Here is a 15442-nt window from a genome sequence, read left to right as displayed (position 1 = left end):
CTGGTTGGTGCGTTATCACCTTCCAGTTTATCACTTCTCTAGGCTTAGAGGGACTAATACTCCTTTTCCACTGCCTCAACAATCTGGGTTCTTTCCGTGTCAACCCGTTGGCAGCTCAGTGGACATGGCTCCCAAAAAAAGAGTGATCTGCAGTGTAAACGGATAACCCAGATCATCAACCCGGGTTCCATTTACATCAAGGGAGAGTCCATACCTCCCAAGTGCAGTGTTCTGCGGTGAAGGAGAATGGATGCCATGCACAAGTGCGTGGCATCCATTCAGTGCACAGAGAAGGCTGGGGGCAGCCCAGCAGCTGCCAGGGTACTGGGCTCACTCCCAGCGTGATGTGGAGTGGCATCAATGATGGGGCATAGCCTAACAGGACCAAGGCCACGCCCCAGGATCCCAAAGATGGGAGAGCAAGATTTCCCGGCGCAGGAGAAGATGCCAAGCATCGGCAGAAGACAGACTGCACCCGTGTGCAGTGTGAACGGCATCTACCCGGGAATAACCCCGGTCAAAGCCACAATGGGAATGGGTTCTGTCCCAGGTCTGACCTAGCTTGGGACCGTGTTTTGGTGGAAAGGGGTATAAGCCATGTTTTTATACAGTATGTAAGTAGATAACTTTAGTATTTAAATAGGTTTGTTGTTCCTTCTGGTATGTGTAGTTCAGAAAATATAAATGTATCCACTGAATCCTAATGTATGTAATGCATGTAAGGATTGTGTATGTAATGTATGTAAGGATTGTGATAAAGCTTTCAGTATGCACAATACACACCTACTATACTGTATGTTACAGCTGTATAATTTAGGAGATGTTACCTAATTGCAATGTGAGTGCTAAAGGCCTAAACTTTATGTTAAAATATATTGAGACTATGCTGTCCTTAGAACTACTGTAAAATGTTGCCGACCCTTCTCACAGAGAGATGCTACATAGAAAAATGTATATTTTTCCAGCAATGAATGTTTTTCTCTGTATAACTTACAGGTTTTATGTTAAAAAATGTAAAGGCAAACATTTATATTTGCTGTATAACATTAGAGCTTTATACGGATTCCTTATGCAAATATCCCCTGCACTCCCCTGTTATTTTACTTTAAAAAAATCTCATTGTATGTGCATAATTTGCCAAAGTCTAGAAGCACCTTTTGCCTTGCCCAATGAGAATGGATCCCATATTAAATAAATGAAATATGATGACACAACGTGAGCTGATGTTTGCTCAGGCAGGCTATAATATCAACCCCTTTCTTCCTTTTGGATTCCAACAAAATACAACAGTCATATAGAATATACCGAAACCTATCTTGATAATATGTTTTTACTCTATAAACCGGCCCCTTTTACTTATTACAGGAATTGTTGCATGATACAGTATAATGACCTCAGTAACTGCTGGTTGAAGTACAGTCCACCAAGGAATGTATTAATTGAGGCACAGAAGATAGCTCTTTTCTATACTATGGCATGTAGGAGGTGGTCATAATATATATAAGCCATGCTGCATATTTAACTTATGACTTCAGTGCTGTAAGGCAGTCATGTTACCTACAGTGCTAACCATGATGCCCTTCATTTTTGTGCATACAATGGTGTAACTAACAGCATTTTCAGCTGCATGATGGAAGTCCTTTATTTCCTTTATGTACCCATAAATAATTACTGATTTACTTAATAACTTTTTCTATATCTCCAAGAGGTTTATTTACGATGAGTCGTTTTGTATAATCTAACACTTCTGAGTGTGCTTAGGCCCGAATTTAGAAATGGATGATGTTTTTACTATAAAGACACACCTAGTAAAAACATTGTCCTTTTAAATATCGGGTGTAAACACGTTCAGAAGTGTTGGGTTTTTACAACCTGACACTTCGTAAATAAACCCACAAGTTTCCTTCTTGACTTTGCCTGACCTAATGTTAATAATGCCAGGTACAAATGCTTGTAGCACAGCTGCTGAGTTCTTTGCTATGGTACAGTAATCTCCTTTTTCTCTGCAGTCGATTAGTCATGTCTGACACTACTAGCTTTGGGTCATAGTAAATATGGCACAGCTATTGTTTGATTGCCTATCCATATATTGCCTATCCATATACTATTTAATATTTTAAAAGGTTACTGACATGGTTAGTGACAAGTGAACCACAGGGTGATTCAAAAGTCACAGTACACCCTTTTGTTTCAATAACTGTGCAGGAAATGGGAAAACTGAATACTCCAGGAAGGTATGGAGGAAGTGGGCTATCTTTTAGGGTATGTACCGAACATGGGCACCATCTTAAAATCAGCCATCTTGAATCTAAGTGAGTTTTTCCAAATGGAAAGGCACACTATTATGCCCCCAACTGATAATAAGTCACACAGTAATGTCCCTATCTGATAATATGCCATACAGTAATTTCCCTTACTGATAAGATGCCACACAGTAATGACCCTATCTGATAATATGCCATACAGTCAGAGGCAGAACTCTGGGAGGCAACGGCGTCATCTGCCGCCGGGCTCCCGCTCTGAAGGGGGGCACCTCTCCTCCCATTCCGTGACACCAGTGAATTAAGTTAATTGATAGCTGCCGCTATCTTTTCAGTGGCCGACTGCCTCACTGGTCCCTGCACCTTACAAATCACACCCTCTTTATTATACACATTTTACAAGTGTCATACCCAGGATTGGAACCCATGACCTATTACACTGGAAGCAGACACCTTACTGATGAAGCTGTTTGTGTCTGTATAGGAAATCTGAGAATTTTAACTATATGAATATACTTCTCTGACAATTACACGTAACTTCATATAGTTTGCATTCTCATGCTTCCTCTACAGGAGCAAATAGCTCCATCAGTAAAGTGTCTGCTGACACACACACACACACACACACACACACACACACACACACACACACACACACACACACACACACACACACACACACACACACACACACACACACACACACACACACACACACACCCACACACACACTTATCTTGATATAGGAAATATGGGGGCACCAATATTTATCTTGCACACAGTAATGCTTCCAATTCATTAGAAAAACAGTAATACCCAATTAATAATAAGCACATCTGTATCCAAAACGCAGATGTAACTAAATACATGTGTTTACCAGAGTTTAGGATGATGGAGATGCAGAGTGCCTGCTGTGGAGTCCTGCAGATGTAGTCTGAAATGACCATAGATGCCAAGAATGAGAGATCGTCACTTGAAGAGGCCACACTCCCCAGTCTCTAACAAGAATACAGCAAGTGGTGTGGTTAAAACCTCCTCAGTGGCACGCAGAGCAGAGTGTTTTTTCACTGCTTCACACAGTGATCGCTCTGCTTTATTCCATACTTGGCCCATGGGCTGTAGTTTGGTCACCTCTGGAATAAAATGTGGGCTCATGCACAGATTTCCCATACTAAAAGGTACAGTCTCTGGCTCAGAGTATTCTCTCTGCTCTGGCTGGTGCTTGAATTGACAGTAAACAGGGTCCCATCACACTCCTGATATTGTCCTGACAACTAGCAGCTTCTTTCCAAGACTTCTATTTGATAGCAATAGCTCAGAATAGCATGACATATTGGTGTGGTTGCAGTGTATGCCACAAAATCAGCATGGTTTATGACTAAAACAAAAATAAAGGCTAGTTCTGCTCATAGGAAGAACTTGAAAAGCATTCAGGCCAGCAACAGGGCATATAAACATAGAAACATAGAATGTGACAGTAGATAAGAACCACCTGGCCCATCTAGTCTGTCCCTTTTTTTTTTTTACATGATTTTTATCTCTAACCTTATTTGATCCTTATTTCTATGTAAGGATATCTGATTACCTTCTTAGTCTCCTTCTGTCTAACAAGATATATATCTTTGTTTTCATTATTTTGTGTCTGCTTATATTTTCTAAAAGCCATCTTTTTTGCTTTCACAATATTTGCTACTTCTTTCGCAAACCCCACTGGCTTCCTTTTCCTTGTGTTTTTCCTAACACTTTTGATACAAAGGTCTGTTGCCTTTAATATTGCACACCCACTTCCAAGTTCCTCCACTCTGCCAAAGAATCACTTACACATTTTCCCATCCCTAAAAAATCAGCCTTCCTAATATCCAACACCTTTGTTTTTGTATGGGATGAGTCAGTCTCTGTTTTTATGCTGAACCATACTGCTTGATGATCACTGGATCCCAGGTTTTCACCCACTTTTACGTCCGATATTCTGTCTCCGTTTGTAAGTATTAAGTCTAATATTGCGTCTTTCCGAGTGGGCTCCCTCACCAATTGGTGGAGGGATGCTCCCTGAAGGGAATTCAAAATGTCCCTACTTCTATCGGAACTAGCAACAGACACCTCCCAGTTTACATCAGGAATATTAAAGTCTCCCATGATTATTACCTCTCCTTTTAATGTAATTTTAGTAGAGATGAGTGGGTTCGGTTCGTTGAGATCCGAACCCCCCCTGAACTTCACGTGGTTTACACGGGTCCGAGGCAGACTCGCATCTTCCCGCCTTGCTCGGTTAACCCGAACGAGGCCGAACATCATCATCCCGCTGTCGGATTCTCGCAAGATTCGTATTCCATATAAAGAACCACGCATCACTGCCATTTTAACTCGTGCATTGTAGATTGAGCGGAGAGGACGTGGCTACATTCTCTGCCTGAGAAGCTCAATATCTGTGCTCAGTGTGCTGCATTGTGGTGACCACCAGTATATAGTAGTACAGTACAGTAGGCCATTGCTGTATCTTGCAGCTCCGTGTCAGACTCAGTTCTAGTATCCTGATCAGTGCTCAATATCTGCTGCGTTGTTGTGACCAGTATATAGTAGTACAGTGCTGCATTGTGGTGACCACCAGTATATAGTAGTACAGTACAGTAGGCCATTGCTGTATCTTGCTGCTCTGTGTCACTTCTAGTATCCTGATCAGTGCTCAATATCTGTGCTGCATTGTGGTTACCACCAGTATATAGTAGTACAGTGCTTCATTGTGGTGACCACCAGTATATAGTAGTACAGTACAGTAGGCCATTGCTGTATCTTGCAGCTCCATGTCAGACTCAGTTCTAGTATCCTGATCAGTGCTAAATATCTGTGCTGCATTGTTGTGACCAGTATATAGTAGTACAGTGCTTCATTGTGGTGACCACCAGTATATAGTAGTACAGTACAGTAGGCCATTGCTGTATCTTGCAGCTCCATGTCAGACTCAGTTCTAGTATCCTGATCAGTGCTAAATATCTGTGCTGCATTGTTGTGACCAGTATATAGTAGTACAGTGCTGCCTTGTGGTGACCAGTATATAGTAGTACAGTACAGTAGGCCATTGCTGTATCTTGCAGCTCCGTGTCAGACTCAGTTCTAGTATCCTGATCAGTGTTCAATCTGTGCTGCATTGTTGTGACCACCAGTATATAGTAGTACAGTGCTGCATTGTGGTGACCACCAGTATATAGTAGTATAGTACAGTAGGCCATTGCTGTATCTTGTATCTCCGTGTCAGACTCAGTTCTAGTATCCTGATCAGTGCTCAATATCTGTGCTGCATTTTTGTGACCAGTATATAGTAGTACAGTGCTGCATTGTGGTGACCACCGGTATATAGTAGTACAGTACAGTAGGCCATTGCTGTATCTTGCAGCTCCGTGTCAGACTCAGTTCTAGTATCCTGATCAGTGCTCAATATCTGTGCTGCATTGTTGTGACCAGTATATAGTAGTATGGTGCTGCATTGTGGTGACCACCAGTATATAGTAGTACAGTACAGTAGGTCATTGCTGTACCTTGCTGCTCTGTGTCTCTCCTAGTATCCTGATCAGTACTCAATATCTGTGCTGCATTGTGGTGACCACCAGTATATAGTAGTACAGTGCTGCATTGTGGTGACCACCAGTATATAGTAGTACAGTACAGTAGGCCATTGCTGTATCTTGCTGCTCTGTGTCACTTCTAGTATCCTAACCAGTGCTCAATATCTGTGCTGCATTGTGGTTACCACCAGTATATAGTAGTACAGTGCTTCATTGTGGTGACCACCAGTTTATAGTAGTACAGTACAGTAGGCCATTGCTGTATCTTGCAGCTCCATGTCAGACTCAGTTCTAGTATCCTGATCAGTGCTAAATATCTGTGCTGCATTGTTGTGACCAGTATATAGTAGTACAGTGCTGACCAGTATATAGTAGTACAGTACAGTAGGCCATTGCTGTATCTTGCAGCTCCATGTCAGACTCAGTTCTAGTATCCTGATCAGTGCTCAATCTGTGCTGCATTGTTGTGACCACCAGTATATAGTAGTACAGTGCTGCATTGTGGTGACCACCAGTATATAGTAGTATAGTACAGTAGGCCATTGCTGTATCTTGTATCTCCGTGTCAGACTCAGTTCTAGTATCCTGATCAGTGCTCAATATCTGTGCTGCATTTTTGTGACCAGTATATAGTAGTATGGTGCTGCATTGTGGTGACCACCAGTATATAGTAGTACAGTACAGTAGGCCATTGCTGTACCTTGCTGCTCTGTGTCTCTCCTAGTATCCTGATCAGTACTCAATATCTGTGCTGCATTGTGGTGACCACCAGTATATATTAGTACAGTGCTGCATTGTGGTGACCACCAGTATACAGTAGTACAGTACAGTAGGCAATAGCGTTATCTTGCTGCACCGTGTCACTTCTAGTATCCTGATCTGTGCTTAATATCTGTGCTCGGTGTCAGTGCTGCATTGTGGTGACCAGTATACTACAGTACAATAGTCCAGTGCTGTTCTCGCTGCTCAGTGTCAGTTCTCCATAGTATCATCAGTGCTCAGTATAATCAGTGCTCAGTAAAATCAGTGCTCAGTAAAATCAGTGATCAGTATAATCAGTTCTCAGTATAATCAGTGCGCTGTTAGATGTGCGCCCATTTTCCACCATTAGTGCATTGGGATTTAGACAATTGATGAAGTTATTGTGTCCCCGGTACAAAATCCCATCTAGATTCCACTTCACTAGGCAGGCGATAGCGAGAATTTACCAATTAATATCAGTGATTTATAATTATTAATTACAGTGATCTTGCCAAATAATTCCAGTGATTTTGTCATTTTCTTCCAGTGATTTGGACCAATAATACCATTGATTAGAACGAATAATTCCTGTGATATTGAGGTGTTTGTGTCGCTTAGCTTAGCCATCCAGCGACCACAGTGCACCTCTTTTTCTCTTTTCTTTGCATCATGTGCTGTTTGGGGACTATTTTTTTAAGTGCCATCCTGTCTGACACTTCCGTATATGTCCAGTGGTACTGCCATTTGATATAATTCCCGACATTACTGCCATTTAATTACAGTGATTTTGTCATTTTCTTCCAGTGATTTGGACCAATAATACTATTGCTTAGAACAAATAATTCCTGTGATATTGAGGTGTTTGTGTCGCTTAGCTTAGCCATCCAGCGACCACAGTGCACCTCTTTTTCTCTTTTCTTTGCATCATGTGCTGTTTGGGGACTATTTTTTGAAGTGCCATCCTGTCTGACACTGCAGTGCCACTCCTAGATGGGCCAGGTGTTTGTGTCGGCCACTTGGGTCGCTTAGCGTAAGTCATCCAGCGACCTCGGTTCAAATTTTAGAACTAAAAATAATATTGTGAGGTGTGAGGTGTTCAGAATAGACTGGAAATTAGTGGAAATTATGGTTATTGAGGTTAATAATACTATAGGATCAAAATGACCTCCAAATTCTATGATTTAAGCTGTTTTTGAGGTGTTTTTTTAAAAAAAAAAAAACACCCAAATCCAAAACACACCCGAATCCGACAAAAAAATTTAAGGGAGGTTTTGCCAAAACGCGTCCGAATCCAAAACACGGCCGCGGAACCGAATCCAAAACCAAAACACAAAACCCGAAAAATGTCCGGTGCACATCTCTACATTTTAGTTATGTCCTGCAATAGGTTCTTGTCAAATTCCTCTTCCTGACCTGGTGGCCTGTATATCACGCCAATACGAATAATCAACTTCTTCCCTGTTTCTATGGTCACCTCAGACACTTATGTTCCACGTGTGCTAATTTATTTTGTGTTCCGTAATTGTATTTGCTATTAGGCTTCAATGAAACTACAAAAAATATCTGTAATACAATACATACAGCAATCCCCATCTTGTAGATGCAATAAAACAAGAAAGAAAATTGCTTAAACATGATCAAAAATGCATATCCTTTGCCCAAGCAACCACTTAAAGAACAGAGAAATTATGGCCACTATTACTCTGTACACACATCCAAGACATTTCTACGTCAGTTACATTTACACACAATTTTTCACCATCAGTCCCTGGAACTTGTGTACCAGCGCCATTATTCTGCACAACAACAGAATGAATAACATCATACTTAGATACAGTTTAACACATTTTTCCCTGATCAGCCTGGGGTACCTGTTAAGAAACAAGGTAAGTTTGCTGCACAACATCATCAATGACTTTGCAATCAATTATGTACTCAGAATGCATTCTGGCTAAATCAGTTCCCAATGACACATTTGTAGGGAGATTATTCAAAATGCCAACTTATTGCACACCTCTCCCTAATGCCCAGTCCAGGTAAACTCTTGACCATTGGCACAGCAGGATGCAACATAGTCACTCCTTGCACAGAAATAGTCTATTTTTGGATAATTTCCTTTAGGATCCACTATTGCTAAATGCACAAAAAGTAACCTCTGCCCCTGTGTCTCTCAAACCCACAAATGCGAGTGCAGATTGTCCCTGTGGCACTCTTGGGGTCCTTCAACACACAGGACAGCTGAAGAATGTCTGAAGGCAGGTACCGCCACAGTAGAGGGTATAGTTTTCTTCCTCTCTGGATGGGTGACAATTATGTAATCTGCAGGCACCTCTAGAAAACTGGTTTCTCACCCTGCCAAATGGTATAGAAATAGCAGCTGAAGCCTTCATTGAGCCTTCATTCTACAGCTGCAGCCTCTCTTTCTGCAGCTGTTTGATGTTCTTCAGTTGCAGCCTCTAGTTCTACAGCTGCAGCATCTCTTTTTGCGGGATCAGTACGAGACACCGACACCAAAATCCCGACCGGCACAATCCCGACACGAGCGCGAGCGCAACACAGCCCCTTGCGGGCTCGCTGCGCTCTCCATTCTCTGTGCACGGTACCTCGCTATGCTCCGTACACTAATTTATTCTCCCTCTATGGGTGTCATGGACACCCACAGAGGGAGAATATGACGGGATTGTGCAGGATTATAATAACAAGAGTCACCACACAAAACTTTGTGACCACCATTATAAACCATTATCTGTTCCCTCATCTAAAAATCTCCCTTCCTTTGTTTTACCTTCTGTCTCCAAGCAGGTCAGAGGAGGGGAACCATACATTTTGAAAGTGGTCACATAAGAGTTAATTTACAAGCCACCATGCTGGTAATTCGAGATATATATACTTTAATAAACATATGAAGTCTAATATTTCCTGATCAATCCATAACATAATCACAACAGTATCCAATAACAGATGTAAATAACTTAAAAACAACATATTCATAATAGGGGAGCCTGATTTCACTGATACTCTAAGGGGCAGATTCAGTTCGACATTGGAACCTCGTTTGAGGTATAGCTGTGATGTACAGTATTACTTTCAACACTACAGTATCTCTCCTTTTATGTACAGTATGTATAAAGTCCCTGGATGGTAATAATTGGGAAGTGTGAACTACAAGAGAACTGAATATATTTTTCAACCTTGTCTGTCTCTATAGCCTTATTTGTTTGTCTTGTATTTGATTAACTTGAATATACAGAAGCACAAGGGTTTGCTCTTATCCTGATTCATTTAGGTAAGTTCAGTGAAATAGTCATTATCTCAATGTTATATGTACAGTAGAATAGAAATTCCAAAAAATCTAAATGCACAAATACAGTGCAAAGTTTCCAGTCTGTGGAATGTCATGTAAAAGTGAAACTTGCTTAGTTGTGTTGGGATCACTTCTATGGATTTCAGGGAAATACCATTTAGAGAGTCCAGTATGTGGCATGTATGGGTGTCAATCCATTTATTAACAACAAAGTGCTGAAGTTTGGAAAACATATCTTGTTTTAATATAGTGAGCAATAGCAAATAAACTATTTTTTTTCTCTTATACTAACACTAATACTAAAACTAACACTGACACTGATAATGCCAACGTAAGAAATTACAATGCATTATAATGTATCACAAAATAGGAATTTCTCTTTATAATACTTTGGCCTATAAAATATGTAGACACACCCTGGATGCTAGTTCTTCTAACACATTGTTTTCTGACTATATCATTTCAGGGTATACCAGGAATTCCTGGGAATGATGGTGCGAGTGGAATAAAGGTGTGTGATGGCATTCTGTATTTATTGGAGTGATGGAATATGCATCAAATGATTCTAGAATACATGTAACTGTGGGGCAGATTTTTTAAGCTCGGTGAAGTGATAAAGTGGAAGGTGATAAAGGACCAGCCAATCAGATCCTAGCTATCATGTCACAGGCTGGGTTTGAAAAATGACAGTTAGGAGCTGACTGGCTGGTCCTTTATCACCTTCCAATTTATCACTTCACCGAGCTTAATAAATCTGCCCCTGTATATTTACAATGTATTTAGCTCAGTTTATGTCAGAGAGTAAGGTTCTTTATGTTTAATGTTTCACATTTGTTTCTAGTGCATGATTACCTATAATTGAATTAGCTTATTCAGGGTTGGACTGGCCCACAGGGGAACAGGGGAAACCACCGGTGGGCTCCACTACCTGGGGCCCCCACCTCCTCTAGGGAATCAGGTTATATTATACATATATTACCTTATATTGCACAGGACTATGGTGTATTCTCTACAGTGAATTTCTGTTATTAATCTGGTACATAATAATACATATACTAGCAGTCCAGGCACTCTTTAATGGTTAGCCAAAACTCTGAAGTTTGGCCACACCTCTAAACATGGGCCCCTAAAAATGCATTCCTCCGGTGGGCCCTTAATGCCCCAGTCTGAAACTGAGCTTATTTCTTATCCACATGCTGTAAAACATATATTTATCAGCTGTAGAACACATATGTATCAGATGCCTACTGAGTGGAATAATGATACCATAAACAGTTAAACATACAGTAGATAATAAACTGCAATGTTTCCACTATACAAACTTCAGTAAATATATTTAGTCAATACATACTAAACACTGGCAACAAGTTACATTTTCACTGCTTATCACAGAGCAAAAAAAATCTACTACTAACTATCATTGTCCCTGGGGCAATTAAGTAATACAGGCTGGCAGTGGTAAGAGTACTCCTACAGCTTCACCTGCCAGTCTGGAACAGCCCGTACATACCCTACATTTGCAAACAGGACTAGAAGCCTGAACTGTCCATTAAAAAATAAATAATAAAAAAAAACATAAAAATAAGTTAAACATTTGAAGAAAATCTTTACGCAGTTATTTTAAATTGGAAAAAAAAAATACTTTATTTACATACTAAAACATCCTCAGCTATAGCCACCCTGAGATGGTGCTTACGATAAGATGCTTTGTAAATGGAAGTTTTTACCAGGTAATACCCAGTGATCACAGTCACCAGCCAAGAAGGGTTTAGTAGTAGGTAGAAGACCTACTATTAAGTGAAAATGGACTTTCTAGCATTTCTCCGGAACTTTTATGTTATAGTTATACTGTAACATATACAGTAAGTATATACTATATGCACTGTCTTGCAAATTACTATTTACACACAATCAATTTGTGACAAAACTGTGTACTAAAACAAAATATATCATTTAAGTCTGTAGTTTATTATTATAAATAAAAATACAAACTTTGAAGATAATATGTTCAGAACAGTAATGATGGAACATTTGCAAATGTTGTTATTTCTTTTCAGCTGAATCAATTCAGTCATAAATGGAACCTCAATCTAAAGTAATTTGGATAATGGCTATGATTTAGTTAGTTTGTACCTTTTACTCCACAAAAAGGAATATATTTTGCTTTGTTTTTAAAGGTCACTTGAATGTTTTATTATAGTAGATTATGTGCTTTATTACCTATATTCAGTTAAGGTTGTGAAGATAAGATTTAGCTGTCATTAGTGTAAACAATTTATGACTGATAAATAAATTATTTTCTGAATATGATGGTCACTGTTTTGTCATTATATACTAATTATATACTTATTTTCTAGGGGGAAATGGGACCTTCTGGAGAACGTGGTATGAGAGGACCTCCTGGGACCCCGGTAAGTTTAGAAAATTATACACTTAGCAAACCTATACTCAGTATACCATATAAACTAATTTGGAGATTAGGTTCATTTGGCATAACATGAGAAGGACAGTCAATAAATGTATTAGTCAATGTGTATTTTTGAAACTGGCTCAATATAGATGAACAATTGCCAAAATGTAATTTACTTTGAAAATATGCAAGTGATAACACTTTTACCAGTAAGACATTGATTAGAAGTTTCTATAAAGTTCCCACTGGCACTGCTAAAATCTCATGTACTGTAAATAGAGAGGTGGCATGCCAGATTACTGCTTTATCTGCGCACTGAAATCTCATTCTAAAATCTGTAAATATAGTTCGATCAATGGAAAAAAAGATTAGGTTAAGAAACTGGTGTGTAGAATCAGTTCTTAGAATGCAGGCTACATATATGTGCTGATATTGTTTATTAATGCACTAGGCAGATAGATGCCATACTGAGTGAGTAAGGAAATAGAGTGAGGAGTTTGGGAAATAGAGTGAGCAGTAAGCATACCACTATTGTCCTATGTCCTCGCATACAATGGGGCGTATGCAATTAGTTCCGATTACATTTCGGAGCTAATGAATTCACCCCACTCATATTCAATTAGTGATGTTTTCAGCAGTTTTGAAGGCATTTTCGCCAATGCCTTTTCACCATCTTTTATTTAGTGAAAAGGAATTGGCGAAAAAATGTTTCAAAATCGTTGAAAAAGGACTGCATTTTTGACGGCAAACAATTGGATTCGCTGTTCCACATGTTTTCCGCCCCTGCCACATTTTTTGCCTATCCGAAAATATTGCATAGGGCGAACCTCCATTTGCCCTAAAAATAGCTAAAAAGCTCTGTTTTTTTCACCTAGTTGAAAAAAACGGAGCTATTTGCATATGCCCCAATATGTCCTCTTTCCCCTTTCTCCATCCCGCCCTGCCCAGATGAGATTGGTCTTCATATTAGCTGTTGTGTTTCCATCATCTGCAGTGAAAACTGTTGAAGGGCAGTGCAAGTGCACACCTCAGTTCCCACTGCACTTGTCAAAGACATGTCAAATTGAGAGCAAAATCCTCACAAGATTTCAATTATTTATTAAAGTTTTCCAGAATATATTCAAGAATAAATTCTTCAATTGTATAGTTCTCTGGGAGGTGCTCCCTAGAATAGTATAGCAAATCAGGACAAAAAAAAGGAAAGTATTCCACTGAGAGGCACACATAGCAATTAGTGATATAATTTCATAAAACATATCTATATCAGATATCTATGCTTCAAAAGGGTGCTGAAAACCTAACTTAACCTTGTCACCACATCACTTACCTACCCCCATTTCATCCTCCATCTCTCCCACTCAGCTCCCCTGTGTCATTCATTTGTCTCTCCTGTCTCTTTAGTATGTAAGCTCCTATGAGCAGGTCCCTCCTCCCTCCTTTCTCATCCTCTATTACTATTGCTCATCAGTTGCACTTATCCACCTACTCCTTGTACTCTCCATCCCATCTTTATCTTTCCTTCACACCTCTTGAAGTTGCAGTGGCTCTAAACCTGTTAGTTGTGCCCTAACCTATGGGTACAGGTTTTAGCTTATAACGAATATTCCCCTTGAACCACTTGCAGCAGTAGCTTTATTGATAGTTGTAGCGTTATTTGTTAATTGTATACTGTACTGCTTACTGTATTGTACTGTGTTACCATGTACTCTCTTGTCATTTGCCCTCTATAAGGTGGTGTGGACCACAGGTGGCTCCCTATAAATAAAGTTTAATAATAAAATATCTGCACATTTTAATTCTGCCCCACCTGCAGTGTAAAGTTACTTGCTCTTTTTTGCTTTGCTCCATCTCAGTATCAGGCGTATAGACACAACTATTATACATCACAGCATAATATGATTAGTTACACAGAGAATGGCAAGTTTATATAAAGTATCCGAGCCCTCTCATAGGGTCTGGGAGTGCAGAAGAGGCACTGCAGAGGGGGGTGGGGGCGGGGTGCTACTGAGACCATTCCCCCCTCTGCAAGTTCCTCTGAGAAGTGTTGGAGCGCAGCATAGGAATAGTTCACAAAGGGATGTGGCTGTGCTCCCTATGTTGGCCACTCACTCCAACTACTAGGACCCATTCAACGGCTTTGAAAGTGATGTTTTAAAAACTGCACAGATAGCCTGTTAAGCTTTAATAGTTTCATTTTAAGTGATGAAGTCACAGAATTGAATTATGCCACAGAATTGTTGCATAATCCATTAGAAAGCTTACTTTATTAAATACTTTGTGTTAATTTAAGTATAAATAAATGCATTACTGCAAATCCAAAAATAAATGCTATACAAAATACTAAAATTTTGTATAGCATTTATTTTTGGATTTACAGTAATGCATTTCTTTATACGTAAATTAACACAAAGTATTTAATAAAGTAAGCTTTTGAAAAGAAACATAAGCTCAGAAACCAAACATATGATTAGTTTCATTAAAACATATGGCAGAGAATGCAACAAACTTTATTAATGAAGATGAACCCAGGGGGTAGTTTCTAATTATCAAAAAAGAAAATTGTGACTTTCCACTTCCATTTAAGGGGTCCCCACTCCTCCAGGGTACCCCGGCCAGGGGTGACTAGTTAGTGATTTAATGCCAGGGCCGCAGGGACCTATATAAAAGTGTCCCCCCGGCTGTGGCATTATCTCTCTGACTAGTGGAGCCCGGTGCTGGTTCAAAAAATACGGGGGACCCCTAAGCTTTTTGTCCCCCGTATTTTTTGCACCAGGACCAGGCGCAGAGCCCGGTGCTGGTTGATCAAATATGGGGGAACCCCTGTCAATTTTTCCCCCATATTTTTTCAACCAGAACCAGCTCAAAGAGCCCGAGGCTGGTTATGCTTAGGAGGGGGGACCCCACGCAATTTTTTCCAGATTCTTAAACACTTTAAAAACCTTTTTAAGGTACACAATGAAGCCCTGCACGGATCTCACAGATCCGGCCGGGATTCCTTGTGTTTTGTCAGGCAGTGTTTTACTCATCACTCCCGTAAAACACTGCCTGATATTACGAATCACATCGTCATCGGAAAATACGAATTGTGAAAAGTCGGCAGCTTAGTGAATGACCGTATCAGGATTTAAAAAGTTGCAGTAAAATGCACCCAATACCATTCGAGTTC

At 40.0% G+C, this 15442-nt stretch overlaps 1 protein-coding gene across 1 annotated transcript in view; it reads left to right on the top strand.

Annotated features, from left to right (window-relative positions):
• COL21A1 (collagen type XXI alpha 1 chain) overlaps positions 1-15442 on the top strand; it is a 472866-nt gene that overhangs the window by 370039 nt on the left and 87385 nt on the right. Inside the window, exons 18-19 of the mRNA XM_063916728.1 lie at positions 10333-10377; positions 12224-12277. Coding sequence (XP_063772798.1) covers positions 10333-10377; positions 12224-12277 — 99 coding nt within the window. The remainder of the gene's footprint in view (positions 1-10332; positions 10378-12223; positions 12278-15442) is intronic.

This window comes from Pseudophryne corroboree, chromosome 4 (assembly GCF_028390025.1).
Source record: "Pseudophryne corroboree isolate aPseCor3 chromosome 4, aPseCor3.hap2, whole genome shotgun sequence".
Taxonomy (NCBI): Eukaryota; Metazoa; Chordata; class Amphibia; order Anura; family Myobatrachidae; genus Pseudophryne; species Pseudophryne corroboree.
This window is presented reverse-complemented; position numbering and strand designations above follow the sequence as displayed.